Source organism: Chenopodium quinoa, unplaced genomic scaffold (assembly GCF_001683475.1).
Source record: "Chenopodium quinoa cultivar QQ74 unplaced genomic scaffold, ASM168347v1, whole genome shotgun sequence".
Lineage (NCBI taxonomy): Eukaryota > Viridiplantae > Streptophyta > Magnoliopsida > Caryophyllales > Amaranthaceae > Chenopodium > Chenopodium quinoa.
In genome coordinates this window covers 1,070,486-1,095,175 of record NW_018745080.1, presented here as the reverse complement: position 1 = coordinate 1,095,175, position 24,690 = coordinate 1,070,486, and the positions used below count along the sequence as shown (strand labels likewise).

Here is a 24,690-nt window from a genome sequence, read left to right as displayed (position 1 = left end):
ATATTCAGATCATACCTATGTACATCATCATCTTCTATAACCTCTAGCTAGTCTCTATACATAAAAATTCATTGCTTTGCGTCGTTTGTGAAGTTAAACTTTTCGAGATTTGAGGTAGCTAATTAAATTAAACATTAATATTAAATACAATAACCATGATAAACAATTTTTTTCTATTTGGTGGCCATTTACTCCAATTGACTTTCCTTGGAGTTTAGGTAAGCCATTTACAATCACGTACTCTAGATTTTGACATAAGAACATCCCATTGGACGTCCTTGCAATTTATGAGCAACAAAGCCATTTTTAAATTGATTTTTGGCTAGACAAAATAATGTCTATTCATTGGTCTAGAAATAATTATTTATATGAATTAATAATGTTAAGTTGAATAACTACAAATATAATTTCAATTAATTAGTTTGTAACGTGAAAATTATCAAATTGTGAGCAAGAATAATTGAGAATCTTGAAGGTAGTTAGGTGAATAGTCTAAGTACAGCAATACAGTTGGTGTATGCTTAAATGATTAGTGGATTTTAAGTAGCAGCCTCTAATGATGGAGCATATCGAACGAATATAATTAAACAAGTGACAATACCACCCAAAAATATATAGTCTTATTGGCCATTTATAAAATTATAATGGCATTTATTAACATTGACTTTAAGTTCACAAGGTAGGTAATATACCCTCCCTTATTTTACTTTCCATCGTAATATCCTTCAGAGGATATTTCGACCTCCTATTACTTTATATGCAACTTTGAAGTATTATTTAAGAGATATAAAATATTCTAAAATTGTATATAAAAGTAATCGGAGGTAGTATATAGTACTTCCTCCGTTTTTTAATACTCGCAAATTGCAATACATACTTTTCACAGTTTTTAAGAAAAGTGCCCCTCACATGATATGATACATTTAAAATAGGGGTGAGAGATTGTTAAGAGTATAATTTACTGGGCCATGAGCTTAAATAAGGGTAATAGTACAACTTTCAATTAAAAAAAAAATAATAAAAAAAAATTCCAATTATACTGTGTTGCAAGTACTTTGACATTTCTATTTTAGAAAAGTGCTGCAAATATTAAAAAACGGAGGAAGTAAATATATAATTATGTAAAGTTTATTATTACTTTAAAAATATAGTTACCATATGGTTATTAATCTTAATATGCATAATGAAATAACTAATCCATTCATATAAAAATATGGTAATGATTGAAACAAAAAAAAAATAAAATAAAATTGATATATGTAACCTTAGGGTTACAAATAAGCATTGTAATCCATTTAACTAGCTAAAATTCAGAGAGTGAGGGATAACTCAAGTGGTTAGAATCCCTCTCTATTACAGAAGATATTGGGATCAATTCTCATCTTCTTTAAGTCATGATAAAAATTGTATATAGGTGAAAAAATATCATAAATTGACAAAATTTACAGTAATAAAAAAATAAATATAAATCATTCATAATGCATAAAAAGATAACTATATTACCTTACATAAATCCCTTCAATTTTTTTATTGTAAAATAAAAATCATAGGCGGATGCCAATTGCAAATTTGCAACTAACAAGCATAGTATGTTAACGTATGACTTTATGAGTGTGATATATAAACATTGTTCACTTAACTTGAATCAATTCCGGTCTATGTTATTATCTTTGCAACTCTCTTTAACCAGTAAACATTGTCCATTTGATTTGAATCAAATCTGGTTTACATTATTATCCTTACGACTCTCTTTACACGGTAAGCATTGTTCACTCGTATTAAACAAGTGTATATACAAAACTTAATCTATACATTTTCAACCACATTAATACAATAATAGCCATCACAAAACAAGGCCAAAAACCGAGGTATAATCATCTAATCCATCTAAACATCTGCCATTAAAAAAAAAAACTAATCACAAAAAAGATAAAAAAAAAAAACGAAATCCTAAAAGTAATGGATCATTCAAGTAAGAGCAAAGTTCGTAAAAGATTGTGAAAGAAAATGACAAAAACAGGGCTTATATTACGCCTTAAACTCCTATGTTATCGAGTATTTAACAAACTTCCTCTTTTTCCCTTAATCAAATCTTAATCTCCTAATTATCAAATTAAAAACATAATTATTAATTATAAATCAAAATTTCAATTTCTCTTTTTCAAAATTCCTCAAACTTCCCCCACCTCCACCTCTCTTCTCCTTCTCCCTCTCTCCCACGTTTACCCAGAATCTCCCTTCCTTCTCTTTCTCTCTCTAAAGCCTCTCCACTTTCTCTCTCTAAAACTCTCCTTGTATTTTATACTCTAACCGTTAACCCCTCAAAAATCGGCATTAAACGCAAACACAGCTCAAAGCGTCGAAAACACCGAAACAAAAAAAACCAACACCAATACCAGCTTCTTTCAATCAACCGACAATTTTCGATTCTTTCAAAAAAATTTAATTAGAAACCCAATAAGATTACATTAATTTATCCGAAAAAACATAAACCCAGTTTATAGTTTTTGTTAGTTGTTGTCCTGTTTGATCATAGGATGTGTTTGGTTGGAAAATACTCCCTCTAATTTCCCCAGTTTTTTTTTTTCTTTTTTAAAACATTTTCTAGAGAGAGAAAGTAAATTATAGAGAGAGAAAGGAAAGAGAATGACGCAAAAACGAAGATTATTAACGTTAGCAGTTCTTCGAAAGTTTCTAACATGCTCCATTTGTACAATTGGATTATTGGCCCTCTTCTCTGTTCATGTCCCCCGTATTCCTAAGCTTCCTGATCCCTACAAACTTCCCACGGTTTTTTTTCTCTCTCCTCTTTTTTCTTTTTTTTCTTTTTATTTTTTTTTTTATTTTTTTTTAAATAATGGGTGCAATTAAAATTTATATATTATTGTTAGTTAATTTCCACTAATGAGTGATTTGTTTCATTTGAAGAAGCATGACATTAAATTTTTAATGGGGTGATAATATTTTATATTATGTATAATGATGGGTAACTTCTAAAAGTGCATATTTTTTGTTTGTTTGGTAATTTTGTTATAACAATCTTATAAGTAGTTTTTATTAGTGTTATTAGTGATTATGGTATATGATGAATGATAAAATCAGGGGTCGAATCGTGTAATTAGTGTTTGAATTAAGCTTAATATTTCCACTTTAGAAGGTGTGGAGTGTATGTGTTGTTTTTCCACTTTACAATCTTATTTCCATTAACTAATTGGTTGTAGTTTTCGTATTTGCAGCCACATGAAACTAATTTTCCGAAATTAAAGGCTGAGCAAGAGCTTGTGCTTGAAAATGCACCTCCAAATATAGCTAAACCCTCACTTTCTTCACAGAAGGTATGTGATTCCTCACCCCTTGTCTTTTTCTAGTTATTACATCTGTCTTGAATTAGTAGTTGTCTTGAATTAGTAGTCGCGTTGATAGTGTGATTTAAACCAGTAACGTGACAACTACATGATGAATGGAATCACATATGGTTTGGCAATATTTTTATAATTGATAACTGATAATGATATTGGTAAAGTGAAATTTTATCTGTTATTGGCTGAATGTGGAGAGCTGAAAGTTCTGAACCATCTGTTTGATGCAAAGAATTTATGCTCGGTTTTTCATTTTTTCACTCATTTAGAATTGACAGTTCATTGGTGCCAGTGGGTTATTGGACTACGACAAATTATGGAAGAAGCCTCCTAATCGCGATTTTATACACTGTGTTGAGCCTAGCAATGTGTATACACGTAAGGAATTGTTCTTTTGGTTTTCCTTGATTTGTATGAATAATGTGAAATTATTAATTCATATGTTTGCTATTGTTTTTCACACTTTTCAGCTCCTGCAGAGTCACAGAATTACCTGCTTGTTCATACTAATGGTGGTCTTAATCAGATGCGAGCCGGGGTTTGTCCTACCTCTTCACTCTCTTCCTCCTCGGAAACACTACTTAATTATATTGTTTATTTTGCCTGAGTTTATCCGTGATAAAGAATTACATTGAGATTCTGTTTTTGTTTTTGTATTTGTATGATGGTATGCCAAAGTTTGTACTATTAGTTTGCACTAGTATAATTTGTAGGCAACTTTGAGGTTTGATTTATATCATCAGGCACTATTTAATTTCAGTAGCTTATTCATATTTCATTCAATTCTTGAGATGTTCTGTTTTGGTGGACACTTTGATTGAACGACTAGCATATGTCTGGTCCAGGTCTGGTACTGATAAGCTCATATGGTTGATTAATTAGGATTTTACAGTTTATCTGCTATATGTCTTTGTTTTATATACCAGTCGATTTGTTTTTAACAAATGAATCACGAGCAGAGTGTTAGTCGTCATCACTCATCATTCCCATCATACATTTACAGGAATTTACACCACAGTTTTTTTATGCAGGCTTCAAATTAGTTAGTTTGTAAATGACGTTGGAAAGATATGTTGCAACTTCACACTTAAACTGTCTTTTATATTTTAATCCAGGATATTAGAACATTGTCTTATATTGTTTTACATTATATCTGTGCTTTTTTTACTCTTGAGATTTTACTGTATATTTTGTGTAATGCTGCACCCTTTTTTTTTTTTTCCCCACCTAATTAATTATCTGGATAAATTTATACTCCGTATGAATTTGTGTTAAGAAAATGTCATTATCTCTTTTTGGGTTGGGTAAATGAGGGGTTGACACCCATCACTTTCATGTTTGAATTTCAGATATGTGATATGGTGGCTGTGGCCCGGATCATTAATGCGACTCTTGTAATCCCGGAACTTGATAAGAGGTCATTTTGGCAAGACTCTAGGTATTCATTCATTGTCTTTTGTTTTCAACTGATATGACATCAACTGACCTGGTGCTTGAGATTGGAAATTCTGTCTCTTATGTTAATCTAACCAAAATTTGATTGCAGCAACTTTGCAGATATTTTTGATCAAGATTATTTCATTAAAGCTCTGGTTAATGATATTAAAGTAGTTCAAAATCTACCTAAGGAACTTATGACTGCTCCTAGAGCAGTGAAGCATTTTCGAAGTTGGTCTGGATTAGACTACTACCGGAATGACATAGCAAGCATGTGGAACAACTTTCAGGTACATTTCTAGTTCTTGTTCTGATTAACCCTGTTTGGTGGTTTGCAAGACTGAAGAAATTGCATTGTCATGTGTAAATTTTAACATCTTTTTAACTTTTTGGGGCAGGTGATCCGAGCTGCCAAATCTGACTCTCGCTTAGCAAATAATAATCTCCCCCTTGACATTCAGAAGTTACGCTGTCGTGCCTGTTATGAAGCACTCCGCTTTTCCCCAAAGATTGAAGCAATGGGAAAAGTAAATTTCTCCCTGAATAAGTTTATGAATGCATAGCTTATAACCAATGAAATGCAGTATGAATTTTAACTTTTCTTTCTTTTGTATAGTTACTGGTGGAGAGAATGAGGAATTATGGCCGTTATATTGCTCTGCACTTACGGTATGAAAAAGACATGCTTGCATTTAGTGGATGCTCCCATGGATTATCTCATGAGGAAACTGATGAGCTCACCACGATTAGGTAAAGCTAAATTTCCGCTGCAATTTTAGAGGAATAATTTACCATTGCTGTACTGGTGCTTTAGACTGATTTTTAAGCCTAGCTTACAAAATTGATGTTCTGCATGTTCTTGTGAACTCGAAGGCATAATACAACACATTGGAAAGTGAAGGATATTAATGCGACAGAACAAAGGATTAAAGGGTTTTGTCCCTTGACTCCAAAGGAGGTTGGCTTATTTTTGTCTGGTCTTGGATTTCCATCTGACACTCCCATATATGTTGCTGCCGGAGAGATATATGGTGGTGAATCTCGGATAGCTGAATTACGATCTCGTTATCCCATTTTGATGAACAAGGTATTTCCTATCTTTGTGCTCCTAATTATTACTTTTGTCTTCTAGTCTAGATATCTGGCTGTACATATTTAATTTCAGAATGAGATATGAGTTAGGGAGAAAGAGGTATGGATGAGAAGAAACAAGTTAAGGGGGATTCTGAATGTCTGGGTACAATGCATGTATACAGATAAGCCAGCTATTATGAAACTTGAAACTTTTATAAAAAATAAAACAATTTAAATTTGTTGCTTTATCTATTTTATTATTCTGTCAAGACTGTCATGTTACGATTGTGCTTATGGGTTAAGTGCCTGCTAATCCATGTAAACTGCGGAATGTGGATAGAAGAAATATGAAATCTTCTTTTGTTAAATGAAAACTATTAAATATCAAGGAATTCAGAGTATTTGTGAGCAAATGTTATTTACAGTGTTAAACTTGAATTACTACGGGTTTATGTTGATGTTATAAGTTCATATTTATTAAGTTCTTGAGGATAGGATATATGCTTTCAGATTTGTTAATGGCTTACTCACAGTGTGAATCATCCAAATTGTAGCTGGTAGGAAGTTGAAAACTTGGACTTGTAATTTGTCGTTGACTGTTCTCTTGGTCATTTTCAGGAGAAACTAGCATCTGTAGAAGAACTGGAGCCTTTTATGAATCATGCATCTCAAATGGCTGCACTGGATTATATTGTTTCTGTTGAAAGCGATGTGTTCATTCCTACATACTCGGGTAATATGGCAAGGGCTGTTGAAGGTCATCGCCGATACTTGGGTCATAGAAAAACAATTATTCCTGACCGGTAAATTTCTTTCTAAGCCCTATTCCTGTGGATATTTGTTACAATATGTGAAATTCATTTGTTATCATGTTTCTTCACAGGAAATCTCTTGTTCGTTTGTTTGACAAAGTTGAGCAAGGATCTTTGAAAGAAGGGAAGAACTTATCATATCGAATAATTGAAATCCACCGAAGAAGGTAATAGATCACAACATCTTTGAACTTTAGCTATTCTTTGTCTTGTCATTCATAACTTTCCTCTGACAGTCAGTTAGTTGCTTTATGGGTCTATGGAGGCATTGATAAAGTGGTACATAGATGAAGTATATTACATAGTACATACATGGATTGATGAATACATATGGACTAGATATTTTGTGGAATTCTAGTCTCATCTGCAATTACTGATGTTTGGTGTCCTTGAATAGGCAAGGGTCGCCGAGAAGAAGAAAAGGTCCAATTTCAGGAACAAAGGGCATGGACAGATTTCGCTCTGAAGAAGCATTTTATGAAAATCCTCTACCAGAATGTTTGTGTCAGAGTCAAGGAGCATCCTTACATACAAATACTTCTGCTGTCAAATAGTGACCTGCAGAACTGATCTCAGAGCTATACACACAGACACATTTGCTTTAAACTGCACAACTCACTGTAGTTGCAATATCTGACGACAGCAATCTGATTCTGACTGCAGTTCCAAGTGCAAATTCATATGAAGCTTGGTATAAATATGACGTGAACATTCTCTGTTCATTTTTTCTGAGATGACAAGGCTAAGCGAAAGGAGAAACGGGTGCATTGTTAGGATATTACGGCCTCCAGTTTTATTAGGGAGGCAAAATGTGTACATTTACTTCACCAAGGTAAAATTAAAGGAGGAAACAAAGTTTTACTTATTTCGAAAGGGGGGAAATCCCCCCAATAGGGATACTTAGCTGCATCTGTGCAGTTTTTCATGGGTAGGACATATGCAGGAATTTACATGTATAGTTTCTTATTACATTAATTATTCATATTTACATCAAATGAAATAAAAGTTTATACTTTCTTATCTTGTACTTCGTAGTTCGTATATCGAATATTTAGGCAGTAAGTTTGTACAAATGTATGTAATACTCAACATTGTTTTTTTTTTTTCCTACTTACATACTTTGATTCAGAAATCTAAAATGGATTAACTTACGGAGAGGTGGGGTAAAGAAAATTTGGGTGGTTGTAAGAATAAAAAGGAAGATAAGTAGGAGATAGGGAGCAGATTGATGGAATAAATGAAGGGTAAGTCTCTAAAGGTGGGTTAAATGGTGAAATGGAATTTTTTTTCCAAAGTAAGCTTTATTATAAAACTATTTTGTAAAGTAGATTCGTGATCAAACTATTTACCAAATTATTTAAAAAAAATTCAATGTGTAAAACGCTGTGTAATACAGTGTTTAAAAAAAAATTACACTAAAAAGCTGACTTAGTCAGCATTTTTAGTGTAATTTTTTTTTAAATTCTTATTTTCTAATTTAAAATAAAAATCAGAAATTAAGAATTTAAAAAAAAAAATTACATAGTGTAAATTTTTTTTTTTAAAATCAAAAATTTTGAATTTTTTTTAAAAAAAGTCAACATGTAAAAAGACAGCGTTTTACGCGTTGAATTTTGTTTTAAAAAAAAACCAGGGCGATTTATCCCACAAGCTTAGTTTGGTAAATAATTTGACCACGAGTCTACTTTACAAAATAATTTTGTAATAAAACTTACTTTGAAAAAAATTCCGATGAAATGTGCATGTGTGCCAAAAGTGAAATAAGTGTGGTTATAATTTTTTTTACAAAATATTAAAATTGAGAGATTATTTCACAATTATTTTGATACAGAAAAATTGGCAATAAGAAAAAGTCACATTGTTTACAATAGAAAAAGTCATTCTAGTGTCATGAAAATTTTATGGATATCAAATCCCTTTACTTCACTCACACATGTGACAAGTGGTTCCTATGGAGTGAGTTTTTTTTTTTTTTTTTTTTTTTTTTTTTTTTTTGACTTGAGCTTAAACAAACAGACTAAACAACATTATTAAAGGAAGATAAACTACTATCAGCTGTGGTAGCAAGGATATGCGCCTTGTGAACTCGTTCCCTTTGAACATTGTGGATGCTACACCATGTAAAGGCGTTACAAATTCGGCGAATTTCATCCATCGTCCATCTAAGACTGACATTAGTTATAGTTTCCTCCCTAAGCATCTTTACGAGAGAAACAGAGTCCGTGTAAATTGTGATAGCCTGCAATAAATGTTTTGCTCCCCACCGAAGACCTTCAAGATAAGCTTTCATCTGCGCATGTAAGGCCGATTGAGCCAAACCGTGAGTCGTGCCCCCCAACATTTCCTGAATACCAAACTCTTCTTTTTCTGGACACCATTCCCATCTCGAACCATGAGTACGTTTATTCAACGAGCCATCTACCAATATAGTCGTGGAAATATCACTCGTGCCAGCATTCTGTAAAATAGGTCGCAGGAACCCTGGTGGATGATCCAATCCTCGCTCTGGAGGGTGTAAACACCGTAGATTGTCCCCTGTATCTTTTGAAAATAGACTCTGCTGCCTTAACCCTTCCGAGTTAATAGCTGGTGTAGACAACTGATTGCTATTTGCTCCTCAAAAAATTCTGTTGTTTCTTGCAACCCACAACCCTCAAAGTGTGGCTATAAAGAAAGTAGTCCTATGACCACTAATTCCATCCTGGCCTATAAAAAGGCGGATATAGTACATAATCCAGTCAACAATTGGCTGGTTTGCGTTTTGCTTCTGAGTGGATCTGTAGGATTCCACCCCTCCATGCATCTGTTGCAGATGTGCAAAATCTAAAAAGATGTTGTAAATCTGCCTTTTGGAACCGACACAAATCACAAAAGGTATGAATATCCATGCCCCGCCATCCCAAATTAGTCTTCGTTGCAATCCCGTTTGATAACACTCTCCACATGAACATCTTCCATTTAGGTAAAATGTTGAGAGACCACAAGACCTTAAAAAAGTCATTCACACCCTCCAACGGAATACAACCCTCTAAATGGTTAAAAAAAGTGTAGCCTGTTTTCACCGTAAAACTTCCTGATCTATGATGCTGCCAGTACATATAGTCCTCTGACTCCTAATCTGGTAATTCCAAGCACGCAATGTTGCTGCATCATCCCTTTCTAAGCAGGAAAGTAGCTTCGCCTGACGATTCCACCCACACCCAAGGTGTGCCATAAAGTCACTTGCTTTCCATCTCGTCGCTTGCGATAAAGTCACATGAGTCTTGAATTCTGGGACCTTACCGACCATCCATCTATCCTTTCATGCCACAATAGACTTCTCATTCCCTATCTTCCAACTATAGCCCTTGACAAGTATGTTTGCCACTCTGGCAAGACCCCTCATGCCCCATGAATAATTCTTGTGCTGAAGAGTAATCGGACACCCCTTATGAAGCGGAGACTGGAACCTAGCTGTGCACGCTTTTGAGAGAAGCAATTGAGGATTATGGCTAATTCTCCATGCTTGCTTCATAAGTAGAGCTTTGTTAAAGGAGGCCAAACTGCGAATTTCAAGTCCTCCCATTCCTTTCGGAAGATGCGTAGTCTCCTTGTTCACCCAATGCATACCCTTGTACTCCTTATTAGCCCAGAAGAACCTAGCTAAAAGAGAGTCAACCTTATCTGCGATAGATGCAGGAATTTCGAAACAAGTCAGAATTTGTGAGGCTATCGTCACTAGAACAGAGTTTATCTATATAAGTTTTTGTGGTTGTGAAAGAAGCACCGCATTCCAAGATGAGATTCTTTTCCCAATGTTGTCAACGATAAAGTGAAAGGATGTGACTTTTCGTCCTACTATATCGATCGGTACCCCTAAGTGCGGCCCAAATTGATTAACCTGCTCCATACCCAAAAGTCCCTTACAATCTTGTTGGGCTTCAAATGGAGTGTTAGGGCTAACCTTAAAATGTGACTAAATTTTAAGGTTCTTATGGAGTTGTTACATAATTTTAATTTCATTAGTTAATAGTTACTTCCTCTGTTCCACAAATATTGCAACAAGAATGAAATTACGCATCTCAAAGTACATTTTATATGCTAAATATCTATAATTATATAAGAGTGAAAATTATAAATTTTTGATATTGTGAAAGTATTTTACGAGACGAATCTAACAAAACCCCACATGACTATATTTTGCTTTACGTATAAATCATAATGTGTGGTCAAACAAGCATAATGAATAGTGTAAAAGTTCAGTTATTGCAATATTACTAGAACGGAGGAAGTATTAGGTATTTACTCTACAATTGAAAGCTGAAGGTAATTGTTTGATTGTTTCTTTTAAATTTCATTCAGTTCACCACATTGACACACAATCTAAGAAAAACAAATTAGAGGAGTAAAGGATAAATTACTTATAGTATACTCCGTATTTAGTATTGATTAGAGGAAATGGTCATGAGGGTCTGTTAGGCATGACATAAAAGATAAAAATGATCTTACCCAACACAATCCACTATACAAGCTCAACATGACATGAGAGGTATGTTAATGGATCATGGACTGTACATGAAATTATAAGCTCAACATGACACGAGAGACATGCCAGAGGGCCATGGATTGTACATGAAATTATGTATAAAATTTGCTTGAGAATGACAAGTTGATCTGCATCATTAAATCGGCATAAAAAAAAAGGTATAGCAAATTAGCGAGTAAAAATTACGAGGGTTTTCATTGTTATGGGCTAATGGCACAACATGACACAAATACAACATGACTCGACTTTCTCTCTTAGCTAGAGGTGTCAAAACCACACCCGACTCGACCCAATCTAAAATCGACCCGAAAAATATCCGATTTAAATTTCGACTCGTGTGGACATAATTTAACACGACTCAACTTTAAAGAACGACCCGATCTGAAATCGACCAAAAAAAATATCAGATTCAATTTTCGACTCGCGTGGATATAATAATTTAATATAACTCAACTTTAAAAATTAACTCGATCTGACCTCATCAAACCCGATCCGAACATCCGAATTGACACTTCTACTCTTAGTCCGTTTTTGGCATGATAGGACCGTGCCGAACTCTAACAGGATCTTTTACACATTTTCTGAAATCAGATGAATAGACTGATTAGGATAACAGATGATATATTGATATCCAATTAAAAAACCCCACTCCCGCTTTCCACTCTCCACACATATCAGCAAAACACATCCCACCTCATAATACTCCTTCATTCTTCGATTTTTCACCAATTTTTTTGGCTCCAAAATTCCATCTCTTTCACTTTCTCTCTCCTCCTCAATAATGGTGTCACTCTCCCTCCTTTCAACACTCCCTTCTCTCTCTCCTCTTTCTCTCTCTTCTCCCGCCATTTTTACTACTACTACCAGATATTCTCCTCTTCCTGTATGATTCCCAATTTCTCACATTTTCATTCAATTTTACTCCAAATTATATGATTAACTCAATTTTAGCACAATTTCAGGGTACAATTCGCTGTAGTAGTATCAATTTGGTGGTAGATGATGATCGATTTCGACGAAGGGATTTTCTCAACTGCCTTGCATTGTCTGCTGGAATTGTGAGCTGTTTCTCATCATTTTTCTTATGTATTTCTTCTCATTTTATAAGTTTAGGGTTTTGGAGAATTCTGCAGATTTTCTGAATTGTTTCCAATTTATATTAAGTTGAATTGTGTACAATTATGGTCTAATTTTGATACATTTTGTTTTGTATTTTTGGTTGATTTTGACATTATATGCCTTTCTTTACCATGTTAAATGTTATGGAGTTATTTTATTTTATTTTTTATATATATATATTTTTTGTTTTGAATGCAATTTGGTGTTTTCTGTTCAACCAATTGTGACTTAACATCAATTGAAGTATTGAACTTATTGGAACTTATCATAGTTGCGAATTGAACTCATTGTAGTTGTGTATTGAACCGTATTAGAAGTTATTTGAGTTTATTGGAACTTATTTGAACTTTTAAATCTGCAGTAAGTTAGAATTAGTTGAACAAAACACACCTTAATCGGTGTTTAGACTTTAGACCCTTAAAACATGATTACGTCTTCCCTAAGCCAAAGGCCACTCTATGAAGCAGATGTTTTTTATTTTTTTTCGAATGATTATTGAGGTTAGTCATTGTAGATGCTGCAGTTGAGAACAATAAAATCGGCTAGGTGATACTTGATTAAGAGGAGAGTTTGCAGTTTAAGGAACGGATGGTGGTTATGCCATGTACTCATGTTTTGGTTGTTTGGCTTAGAGCTCTATACTCCTGGCCTCCTTGGCAAAAGCCTTGTACTTCTTCTTTTGCTTGCCAAAATTTTAAATTACGTTACGAAAATGCGCATGTTAAGGTGGATGTGCGAGAACACTCTAAGAGATAGAATCAGAAATGAGGTTATTCGCAAAAAAGTAGGTGTGGCAGGCATTGCAGACAAACTAAGGGAAAATCGCCTGTGTTGGTTTGGGCATGTAAGATGGAGACCCGAGGGTGCACCGGTTCGAAGAGTGGTTACATGGCGGGGTTAAACGAGGGAGAGGGAGACCGAAAATGACTTGGTTGGAAGGAGTTAGGAAGGATATGAAGTATATGGATATGTATGAGGATGAAGCATTGGATCGTAAGAAGTGGAAGAGGAAGATTTATGTCAATGACTACACGAAATAATCAAATTTGGTTAATGTAGCTGACCCCACTTATGGGATTAAGGCTTTGATTGATTGTTACATTTGAAGAACTTTACTTCTGAACACAAGTGTCTGCTTTTCAATTACTGACTGAGTGATTTTATGTTGTGGTAAAACATATAGTACCCAAATTATGCCTTTTTGTAATTTGATAATTATTTTATTACCCGTCTTAATGCCTTCTCAGGAAGTAATATCAAGTTCAGGAACCTTTTCTGGAGATGCCTATGCTGCTGATTTAATTCAGAGAAGGCAGCGCTCCGAGTTTCAATGTAAGTCTCTCAGATGCTTGGCAATTTTTGTTTTAAGTAGTTTACTTAAGCTTAATGTCCTTACTTTATTACATTGCAGCTGATATTAAAGGGACACTTTATACAGCTATAAAGGTATGCTACTAATATATACTATATACATGTGTTGTATTTATAATATATGGACTATTAGCTATTAGCTTAGTAGTTTTGAATATTTTGATAGTATTTCTTTGTTAGGCTGATACATCCTGCTTGTTATTTTTTCAGAAAAATCCAGACCTTATTCCGTCTATCCTAACTCTAGCTCTAAATGATGTGATGACTTATGACAAGGTGACATCGTTGATACTTTATATTAAGTTTCTTTATACGAATCTTCTTTATACATTACTTGTGGCAAAGTAATAGATTAATGAGACACTGATTCCTTATGGTTAACTTTGTAGGCCTCAAAATCTGGAGGTCCAAATGGTTCAATACGATTCAGGTATTTTCTGGAAAAAATGATTACCTCAGTGAAATGGTGTGAATTGTTTAGTGAGGCTAGAATAATGTCAACCCAGTTCTCTTTGCATCAATATTTTGTATCTGCCTCTTGCCTGTCTCAGAAGCTTGATATATGGTGTTAGCCCATCAATGTTATGGCTGTAGCGGTCTGTTTTCCCACAGACTCTTGAGACTAGGGTTGATTTCTTGTTTGAACTTCTTGCTTGAAGCTCAGAGATAAGCAGACCTGAAAACAAAGGCCTTTCTTCTGCCTTAAATCTGTTGGAGGATGCAAAAAAAGAAATTGATTCATACTCTAAGGGGGGACCTATCGCCTATGCGGACCTTATCCAATGTGCAGGTTAGACAACTAGTGACTATTTCTACTACCTCCGTTTCATATTTTTTGCAACTTTGGGGTATTATTTGTGAGATATAAAATACTCCATCGCATAAATGCATGTTCTTCCAAAGTTGCAAAAAATATGAAAAGGTAGTATATTCTTTTCTAACATGTGACGTTTCTTCATTAAATTCCATCGCATAAATGCATGTTCTTCCTTGAATTTGGTTTCTAGCTGGCACTCTAGGAGTTGTAAGCAACATACTGTGTCTTTGTGGATTATTCTAATTAAGTAATCTTAGTAAGCAGTAGGCACTAGTTTTTGAGAAAATATTCTTGAACAGAGATGTAGTGGAGGCGTGGAATTCAGTGTAGCGTTCCACTATACTAATAGAGGTAGAAAATTATTGTGGTTGCATAACTTATACAAATGTTTATATCATTAATTTAGGTGCGAGGAGTAAATGCAGAACTAGAATGAATTAAGTTTATCAGTCTCCAATCCTAGCCAATGGAAACAATAGTGTAACACTGTAATGGACTTGAACTTATGGATACCATGAGCATGTTCTTTTCATCAATGCAGCACAATCAGCTTTAAAGAATACTTTCCTGGCTTCTGCTATCCGTAAATGTGGTGGGAATGAAGAGAAGGGATCTTTATTATATACAGCGTATGGCTCTAATGGACAGGTCTGTTTCCTATACTTTGGACATTCTGGACAACCTTAACAGACGGGCTTTTTCTAGATATTTAAATAAAAAAATCCATGTGATGTCCACTGATGACTTTTTACTTGTGCTTTTGCATGTAATGCTCAAATTGATGCAATAGTGGGGCCTGTTTGATAAGACATTTGGGAGGACAGATGCCCAAGAACCAGACCCAGAAGGCAGAGTTCCCCAATGGGATAAAGCAAGTGTCCAGGAAATGAAGGATAAATTCAAAGCCGTGGGATTTGGCCCACGTCAGGTAATTCCACCCCCACCCCCAGGTTCTTAATGCTTTTCTTTAATCCTTGAAAGATCTTTTAGTGCACTTCAGTAATTGTTGCGTTCGGGACTTGGGGTAGTTGCCGCAACATTTCCTTGTGCCATTTAACCCTTGGAATTTCTTTGTACAAATCTCTTTGTTTGTGATTTGGACTGATACTTGAGCACCAAATAATGCTGTCGTGCTAGTTTTGTGGGTCTCTTAGAGATTTAAGAGAAGCTATTTTCACACATTTGTTTGAAGATTTGTGGATGGGTAGTAAAAGAAGCAACTCTTATGCTAGCTGTAACAAAGATTATATTTTGAACTCTCATAAACAGGTTAAACTTACTGCTCTTTTTGGTTTGTGTGAGAAATGATGATATTGATTACCGTTACTTGTTATGTTAGCAATCCGAGACTGCATCTCTGTTGCTATGTTAGAATTTCTACTTGCAGTATGTAGTGGTCTTTTCATCTTGATTTATTTAATCACATCTTCATAAAAAATGTAAATAATCCAATTTTCATTATTATGTATCATCAAAATGACAATGATTAACTGGGTAAACCCTAATCAATCCACTTTACCTTATTTTGCTCAACAGCTGGCTGTTATGTCTGCATTTCTTGGTCCTGATCAAAAAGCAACTGAGGACTTATTGGCTACAGATCCTGAAGTTGCTCCATGGGTTCAGAAATACCAGCGCAGTCGAGAAACAGTTTCTCAGACAGACTATGAGGTGAGTGAAAGGTCTTCAAGTTAGATTAAATATGACCCCCCCAACACACACACACACACACACACACACACACACACACACACACACACACACACACACACACACACACCCTTCATTTTGCTTCCTCTTTTAAAATTGGAACTAGTTTCTTCCAATTTCATATGAATTCTGGTCCTTGATCTTTTATTAGGTTGACCTGATAACTACTCTTACGAAGTTAAGCTGCCTGGGACAGCAAATTAATTATGAAGCATATACATATCCTGTGAAAAAGATTGAGTTAAGCAAACTGAAGCTATAATAACAATGCACCATGAAGAAGTGCCATTGCGAGATGTTTAACTGATCTGAGTCTCATTAAGGGGAGAGATGAAGTCCAATGTGATGAAATCACCGACAAACTATCTGTAAGTTCTTGTTGAAAGATCCTTGGCAAAGTTTGTATATCTGTGCCAAACCATCCAAGCTTGCAAATAACTTTGTTTTCTCCCCAATTCTCTTGAAAAAGTCATCTGATTTTCATCTTTTGACAGCTACTACTTTCTCCTGTACACATAAATGATATTCATTTGTGATTAATAATTAAACATAATTTTAGAAGGTTCTAATATACAGTATATATCAATGCACAATTGCACAGTCCAAACAAGATTTTGACTTGTAAAATGTCAAATTACTGCTTCTTAATAAAGTCACTAAAGTTGCCTTTTTTCACAAATGTTGTATCCAATTACATTTTGAGATGCACAAATTATTGCATGAAGCTAAAAGAGAGGAAGCAGGTTAATTTTTTTTTTTTTTTCTTTTTTAATAAGTCCTCTATGGAGCAGGTAAGCAACCCAAGAGCACTTGTTGAAAGATTTGGATCTTTCTAAATTTTTTTGAGGGAACTACAAAACATAAAACTACCTTTTAAGTCATATAAATCTGGAATCCATGGCAGGGTTTGCTGTAATGTTAGCAATGCACAAGAGGAGATAAGAAAAGAACAAACTGACTAAAGTCCATATTTTTTTTACTAGGAAAATTTCCCTGACAGTCAGTATTTGTATGTCATTATAGTGTACTACTTCTATTACACCAAAATCTGGGATTATATTTGTATGTGTTTGGTGGAGTCCCAACCTTTTCTTAGCTCTAGCAATTCTTAGCATTGTCAAGGCATATATTCAAGAATGATATTGGAGGTACTAAAATGAATTTTCATTGCAAAACAGTCGCAAGTTTTGTACTTGTGGTAATTGTTATATGAATTATAACACATGTACCTCTAAAAGCATATGTACCTCCATTGAATTTGTATATCAGATCACTGTGAGATTACAAGTGATAACTCAACACACTAGCTAAGAAACAGGGGAAAATTTTACAAAGCTTAAAACTTAAATGTCTTCATAGATCTTTACCAGGGGTAGCAGGTGCAGTGCAAGCGGGTGGGATCTGCTTTCCTGTTGCAACAGGCCTGACATTTTTACACATAGAGACTGCAGGACCATCTTCGCCTGTGTATGTCAGGTTGATGTCAGTGAGCTGTATCTTCTCACATGGCACGCCGCTGCTGCAAACCACCTTCACTGCTTCCTTGCTACCTGATGTGCCCCTCACATTCTTGAATCTAATGTCACTAAGCTTCACTTTGGATGGTGTCTGTAACAAAAGCATGAAAAGAATAATCAGTACATCATAGTTGATTCACTAAGCTGGTTTTGCTTCTTTTATTCGGGAAGAGTGTGTATGTGTGTGTGTTGGGGGGGGGGGGGGGTTGCAGGGGATATATTTTATACAGGGGTGTCTTTGGACTACACATAATTATGGGGTGTCTTAGATATTATAACAGCTAAATTATTCGGAGCTTAATAGTAGCAGATGATTTCTTACCTTTTGTACGCAGTGATTATATGGGCAATATTCTTGATCAACAATAATAGGATTCAAGACGTTTTCAACAGTGATGTCCTCAAAATGCAAGCCAGTGACCACACCTTGGTAAGAGTTGTGCCATGTTTTAACCCTAACACCGTTATCTGTGTTCTTGATTGTGCATCCCTTCACGGTGATATCTTGCACCGGTTCCTCATTAGGGTACCTACCTAGACTTCCTACACTAATACCATGGCCAGGTCCACAAGTGACCTGCTCGATATGAACATTTTTAGCACCATCCCCAATGGAAACACAGTCATCTCCTGTTCCAATTTGTGCAAGTGTTATATTTACTCCATCTGAACGTCCTACGTGAATTCCATCAGTGTTTAAACTAGTTTTTGGGGCAGAAATAGTAATGTCATGCATTATTAGTCTAGCGAAGTTATGCCATGAATCACTGAATTCGTCAAGGAGTTGAACCTAAAATTCTGCAATTGAAGAAAAAAGAAAAAAAAAATTACCATTAAACTAAGCATCCTTTCCCTGCTGGTTCTCAAAAAAAAAAAAAAAAAAAAAAAAAAAAAAAAAAAAAAAAAAAAAAAAAAAACTAAGCATCCTTACATTTTGATAGGGATGAAACTAGACCGACTTGGTTGGTGACTTGGTGTAATATTAAGGATGCTTAACTTACATAAGGTAGGCTATTGCATTTGCCAGTTTTAGAGCAGTTATTCATTGTCCAGGCCATATATCCTTGACCATCGAACACGCCTGCTCCTTTAGGAGCCGTGATAGTCAAACCATCAACGTTTTGAATCTTAACCCATGTATCTTCACCCTTAAATAGAACCGGGTCAGCAGGAGCCCTGAAGTTCCCTAAAATTTCTAATGTGACTCTAGACTTGCATGGACCTTGAAGCTTGATTGCGTTTAGCACATATGATCCTTTCGGGACCAAAACTGTGGTAGGAGTAGTCGCTGCACAAGCTGCTTTCCAAGCACTCAAAAAGGCCTAAACAGCAAGAAATTTGTTAAAAAAAAAAGAAAACAGATCTTTGTACTCTAAAAAAAACTGACATTAAAGAAGTTTATTATGCTTTTTTATGTATGTTTCGAGCATGCGTAATCACTCACCTGTGTAGCATCGCGATCAGGTTTCGCTCCATGATTCCATATGTCAAATACAACACCATCACTAGCGGCCGTATGTCCCTTAATCGCTACGATGCACCATTGAAATAGAATAAAGAACAATGGAAGTTTTGTTATGGGTGCCATTTTTTTTTCTTTCTATTTGGTATATAACTGTTTGAAATATTTTTACTCTTTGTGCCCGCTTGCTTATGTCTTTATATACTATTTTTCTAGGCATAAAAATACTTATATTTCTATTATTAGCACCCTTTCTAATTGAAACGACAAACGAGCTATAATTTTTAAAGGTTTTGTTCATACCTTTGTTACCTTCAGTTGAATCATGTTCTTTTCACTCTCTACCATTAGTCTTTTAGGAATCTAATTTTTTTTTCCCGCGTAATTAACTAAGATAAAACAAGAAACCAACTATCCCATAAAAAAAAAATAAAAATAAAATAAAAATAAAAACTGCAAATTTTATTTAGTACCGTAGCTATTAAAAATGCTGTAAACAGATTGCTCCTCTGTTTACTATCTACAGGCAGGTTCTATCTACCTCCCTTTTGTGCTTGTATTTTTTTTGCCCTCTTTTTACACATTGCTTTTGAACTTCTTTATGAGTAGAGTTGAATGAAACTGTTGGTGCTCTTGGACTTGGGTAAACGGATCATATTTGTGTTTGTTAACGGTCGATTCGGGTTATTTCATTATGTTTATCTCTCTCATAATAAACTTAATACATATTAATTATTATGGGATGTCTGAAAATATATTCACTGTAACTTTTATAATAAAATCAATTACCACCCATAACTCCATAAGGCTATAACTACCCTTTATTAGGAAATGTAAATAGCATTCCGTCTATTCAAAGTTTCAAACCCACTACTCCTTAATAATAGTAGTAGTGGTGTAAACAATTGGTTTATTTTAATAAACCAACCGTAAAATCCATAATTATTGATAACCTATGGTTTACATACATCATATTCTTTGGCTTTGTATAGCTAAATGGTGTATATGAGAACAATTAAGTGACTTGCCTCGATTCGGAATAAAATGAATGTCCCAACTCCCAACTCCTTTATCTGATGTATAGTTTTCTATCATATTCTGAGTAACTCTGACAGTTCCCATTAGTCTAATTTGGGTCGATCTATCTGCGTTCACATCGTGTTAAGTTTTGTTTCTTCGTTAAGTTCATGTAGATTTGATAGAGTTATGTATGACATTTTTTAAACTCTACTGTGTCTACTGTGAGTCTCCTCTTAAGGTGTATTACTGAGGTACTATTATCTTCTTAAACTACAGGAAAAATTATATTGTAGAATGATCACTTTCTCCTCAATTAACCATCTGACCTATTATATCCAAACTTATAAGACCGTGTATATGAAATGGCCGATATGATGTCCACTTTACTACTTGAGCATAGCGCTTGTATGGATTGACGTAAAACTGATCTTGAGTTGCTTCAGTGCTTCTGATATGGGTGCTGTGGGATTAGATAATTTTGATCTAGCTGAAGAACATTTCATAGTGAATTCATTGATAACATATAAAAGGATCATCGTCAATGGAAGTCAAGTGAGTGTCAAGTGCTAAGAAAATATAAATGCGTTCAAGGAGGAGCTACTTTTGATGCTTGTTTACACTTGATGAAAGCAAGATACTTGCTCTAGTTTTTGTGTTATTAGGCCTGTTTTCGGTAAAATTCTTGGCTTGGCTATTGCATCTCCAAAACACAATACTGGACGAAACAGATGTCAGAGAAAAGGAACATGATTTTCATTTACATAAAGTAGACGAATAATTGTAAAATCATACAAATTATTCGACAGTCTATGCGCTAGAGTGCTAGACTATTTATTAAAATACTGAGGGGTAAGAAAAACTGAAGACTACAAAACTTTGGTATGTAACAATAGAAGCCCTGATGTCCTTGCACTTAAAGTTCAACAACAGGGGTAGCAGGGGCATCACAAGCAGGTGGATTCTGCTTTCCAACAAGAGTAGGCTTTACGAATTTACACATCGAAACTGCTGGACCATCGCTGCCAGTGTACTTAAGGTCTATGTCTGCGAGCTCCACCTTGTCACATGGAAATCCGCTGCTACAAATCAACTTCACGGCTTCCTTGCCACTTGAAGCTCCCTTCACGTTCGTAAACTTAATATCGGAAAGCTTAACTTTTGATGGTGTCTACGAAAATGAAATGATGTACATTGTTAGGAGGTCAGAAAGAAAGAAAAGTACGATACCGCATTGTTGCAAAGTACAGAGAAACAAATACAAGTATATATACTACTTTTGTTAATTATTATGTCCAACTTTTGGTATTATTTGTAAGATATAAAAAATTCCAAAGTTAAACATAATAATTAATGAATGTAGTATGTAAGTGAATCTATTATAAATTATAGATTTACCTTTTCTATGCAGTTAGCGTAGGGGCAGTACTCTTGATCAACAATGATAGGGTTTCTAACATTTTCAACAGTGATATCCTCAAAATGCAAGTTATCAACAGTGGATGGGTAAGAGTTGTGCCAAGTTTTAACACGGACACCATTGTCGGTATCCTTGATGGTACAATGCCTTACAGTGATGTTTGAGACTGGCTCCTCATTAGGGTATCTGCCAATACTACCAACACTAATACCGTGGCCAGGTCCACAGGTGACATTTTCTACAAGGATGCTCTTAGCACCATCACCGAAGGACACACAGTCATCTCCGGTACCAATGGTGAATCCTCTTATGGTAACAAATTCTGATCGCCCGATGTGAATGCCATCTGTGTTAGGGCTGTCTGCTGGGGCCGTTATAGTTATGTCAGTCATCTCCAGGTGCTTACACCCTAGGAGTGCTATGTGAAATATCTTGCTGTCTTTTGAAGTTAAGCCGATAACCTTTGAATTTGTCACGAAATTGAACCTAAAGTTCTGCAATGCACAACATAAGTCATTAGGAATTGTATCATTTGTAAACATTCTTGGTATGAAAAATCGTAGAGACTTGATCTATAGAGGAGTTGACAGTTGACTTTTTTTAGGGTTACTTTTAGCAAATAGTCCATCTTGGTGTGACCAATGTTATACAATGTATGATGAGACAAACGGCAAATCATCCCTTAACAATATAACAAGTCATCCTAGGACTAACCAAATGACTGTAACAAAGATATATCAATGTGAACTGTTGCATCAAATTAAATTTCATTACGAATAAATGACAGACTCACATTTAGAATGTGTGACATTCTTATGACCCAAGACTTCTCAAAGTATTAATAGGGATTTAAAGATCTTACATAAGGAAGGGTGAAGCAGTTGACGTAGCTCTTAACGCACTCATTCTGTTTCCAACCTTCTTGTCCTTGGCCATCAAATACACCTGCCCCTTTAGGAGCTGTGATTGTCAAACTATCGACATTTTCTACCTTAAACCATGTATCTTCGTTCTTAAACGAAGCCAAACTTGAAGGGGCCTTGAAGTTCCCTAGAATTTCTATTGTAGTTGGTGTTTGGCATGGACCTTTTAGTTTAATAGGGCCTAGCAAGTAATCTCCTTCAGGAATTAATACCTTGCTTCGTTTTTTTGATTCACATGCGTCACTCCATGCGTCTAAAAATGCCTGAAAATTATTCAACAAACAAATGTTCAATTTATTTCGACCATATACATTCACAAATCGATATTATATTTTAACAAAATTTTGTATGAGACAGTAACAATCACGTAAAAACTATTCTTTACCTGTGTAACATCAGCATTAGGCTTTGCACCGTTTTTGGTTATGTCAAATACAATGGTATCACCCTCAGCCGGTTCCTGACCATTAATTTGTAAGACGACCAAACAAAATGCAAGAAAAAGCAATGTGTAATGTAATTTAGTAGCCATAATTTTTTTCTCACAGCTTTTAATTATGAAACTAGTTGAAATAATATTGCTCAATGATTTTTTTTGTTAAACCTGTTATATATATACTAATAGTTTTATGGTAAAAATAGATTTAAACTATCAATAATTTAAATTTGCTTTGTTCCCTGCCATGAGTTATTTACTAAATATGTAACTAATTCTAATTTATTTGATGTAAAATAGAGGTTAACCATTTTATTTTAATAAACCTATTTATTATAGGTGTAGCTATTAATATATTAACTATACTAATATCATCCATAGAAGTTTGGGTATCGAAGGGCGGAAGGGGTCAAGCAGACAAAAGGCGTTGAAGGAGAAGAAACTTCTGATGTTTGTTTACACTTAATTAAAGCACAATACTTGCTCTAGCTACTGTGATATTTTGTCTTGTTTTCGTAAAAATGAGTTGAGTTGAATGACTTTGTTAAGGGTTTTAAGGATATCAAATCAAAGATAATATCAAGACCTTGACTTGTCTCTTTTACTCTTTACTAGTTGTTCCCCCCAACGCTATGATTATTGCTCATTTTATCATCAAATGAACAAACAAATATCCTTGGGTGTACCGTACACCCGGGTGTATATAACAATCTCCAAGGAAGTACAGAGCATGCATCAAAGGTATAATCAAATCAGACCCTGCCGCCCACACCATCACTTGTCACGCTTGCTAAATAATTTCAATTCCTTACAAAGCCTTTAACATGACCACCACATGATATTTTACTCAACAAAATCGGACTTTCGAAAGACCGTCCATCTTACTAGGACATGATAAGGATATCAAAGATAATATCAAGAATTTGATTGAAAAAGGAAATTATTCAGGGATACATGCCTGGTATAATTGTATAGTATATACTAGTACTCTGTATATAATCGATCATGCAGTGAGGTATCACACGATAAAAGTGAGAATCTCCAAAATTAAAAGTTTGAAGATAAAAAAAAGAACCCGTCAAATGCATAGTAGAATGTAGGGATATACTACATAAATGGAGGAAATATCCATTATCGTGTTGTGATCATTTATATCTTTGAAAATTATCCAAGCTTGATTTTATTTGGCAATTTCTGTATTCCAATAATTGTTTTGTATACCCGGGTGTACCATGCTCATGGTACACCCGGAAGAACATCACCCTATAAATAAAAGAACATGGTTTATAAAAGAACATCTTATACGTTTTAGAGTGCGCGCATTTAATTGAGGATGGACAGTTAATGGGCTTTTAAAAATTTTAGGGTCCACTTTAGACGTAATTGAATAAACTTTTATTTTTTTTCTTTCTCCTAAAATTTACTCTGCAAAAAAAGTGAAAAGTAGTTCATCTTCCCCATCTCCCCCCTTTCAAAGAAACCCTATTTTACTCAAAAATTGAATCATCTTCAAAAATTAATCAAGTTTTTTTGCAATTATGAAGGCCAAAAACGATGCGTAAGTGCGAATTTCTCATTCAATTCTATAATTTGTACTTTTAATTGTGTTTTAAAAGATAATTATAAATCAGAAAGTTAAGAAGTTCTATGCATGTTTGTTTGATTTATTTTTTAATTTTTTTTTTTTAATT

At 34.7% G+C, this 24,690-nt stretch overlaps 4 protein-coding genes across 5 annotated transcripts; 2 read left to right on the top strand and 2 right to left on the bottom strand.

Moving 5' to 3' along the window:
* The first annotated feature begins 1,923 nt into the window (after positions 1-1,923).
* LOC110709677 (uncharacterized protein At1g04910-like) lies at positions 1,924-7,775 on the top strand. Its single transcript, XM_021887895.1, has 12 exons — positions 1,924-2,790; positions 3,237-3,335; positions 3,638-3,737; positions 3,830-3,897; positions 4,709-4,797; positions 4,906-5,086; positions 5,195-5,323; positions 5,413-5,546; positions 5,670-5,883; positions 6,489-6,673; positions 6,754-6,849; positions 7,080-7,775. Exons 1-12 carry the CDS (start codon positions 2,647-2,649, stop codon positions 7,234-7,236), a joined length of 1,596 nt encoding a protein of 531 aa, XP_021743587.1. The 5' UTR covers positions 1,924-2,646; the 3' UTR covers positions 7,237-7,775.
* A 4,093-nt stretch (positions 7,776-11,868) lies between these two features.
* On the top strand, positions 11,869-18,165 carry LOC110709676 (thylakoid lumenal 29 kDa protein, chloroplastic-like). Of its 2 annotated transcripts, XR_002509003.1 has the most exons (12): positions 11,869-12,090; positions 12,170-12,265; positions 13,574-13,658; positions 13,738-13,772; positions 13,908-13,973; positions 14,087-14,127; positions 14,357-14,487; positions 15,056-15,162; positions 15,305-15,442; positions 16,051-16,185; positions 16,376-16,592; positions 18,077-18,165. XR_002509003.1 is itself a non-coding variant. In XM_021887894.1 (11 exons), the coding sequence occupies exons 1-11, from the start codon at positions 11,989-11,991 to the stop codon at positions 16,484-16,486; spliced, it is 1,047 nt and encodes a 348-aa protein (XP_021743586.1). In that variant the 5' UTR covers positions 11,869-11,988; the 3' UTR covers positions 16,487-16,903. The 2 variants fall into 2 exon arrangements, 1 of the variants encoding a protein (XP_021743586.1); XM_021887894.1 differs by lacking the exon at positions 18,077-18,165 and having other exon boundaries at positions 16,376-16,903.
* On the bottom strand, positions 16,988-20,325 carry LOC110709568 (exopolygalacturonase-like). Its single transcript, XM_021887784.1, has 6 exons — positions 20,232-20,325; positions 19,186-19,271; positions 18,739-19,063; positions 18,660-18,667; positions 18,064-18,531; positions 16,988-17,832 (listed from the first exon to the last, which is right to left on the bottom strand). The coding sequence occupies exons 1-6, from the start codon at positions 20,323-20,325 to the stop codon at positions 17,578-17,580; spliced, it is 1,236 nt and encodes a 411-aa protein (XP_021743476.1). The 3' UTR covers positions 16,988-17,577.
* Positions 18,609-23,144, bottom strand: LOC110709675 (exopolygalacturonase-like). The gene is made up of 4 exons (XM_021887893.1): positions 22,949-23,144; positions 22,503-22,826; positions 21,619-22,134; positions 18,609-21,391 (listed from the first exon to the last, which is right to left on the bottom strand). Exons 1-4 carry the CDS (start codon positions 23,093-23,095, stop codon positions 21,137-21,139), a joined length of 1,242 nt encoding a protein of 413 aa, XP_021743585.1. The 5' UTR covers positions 23,096-23,144; the 3' UTR covers positions 18,609-21,136.
* Between the last annotated feature and the right edge of the window lie 1,546 nt (positions 23,145-24,690).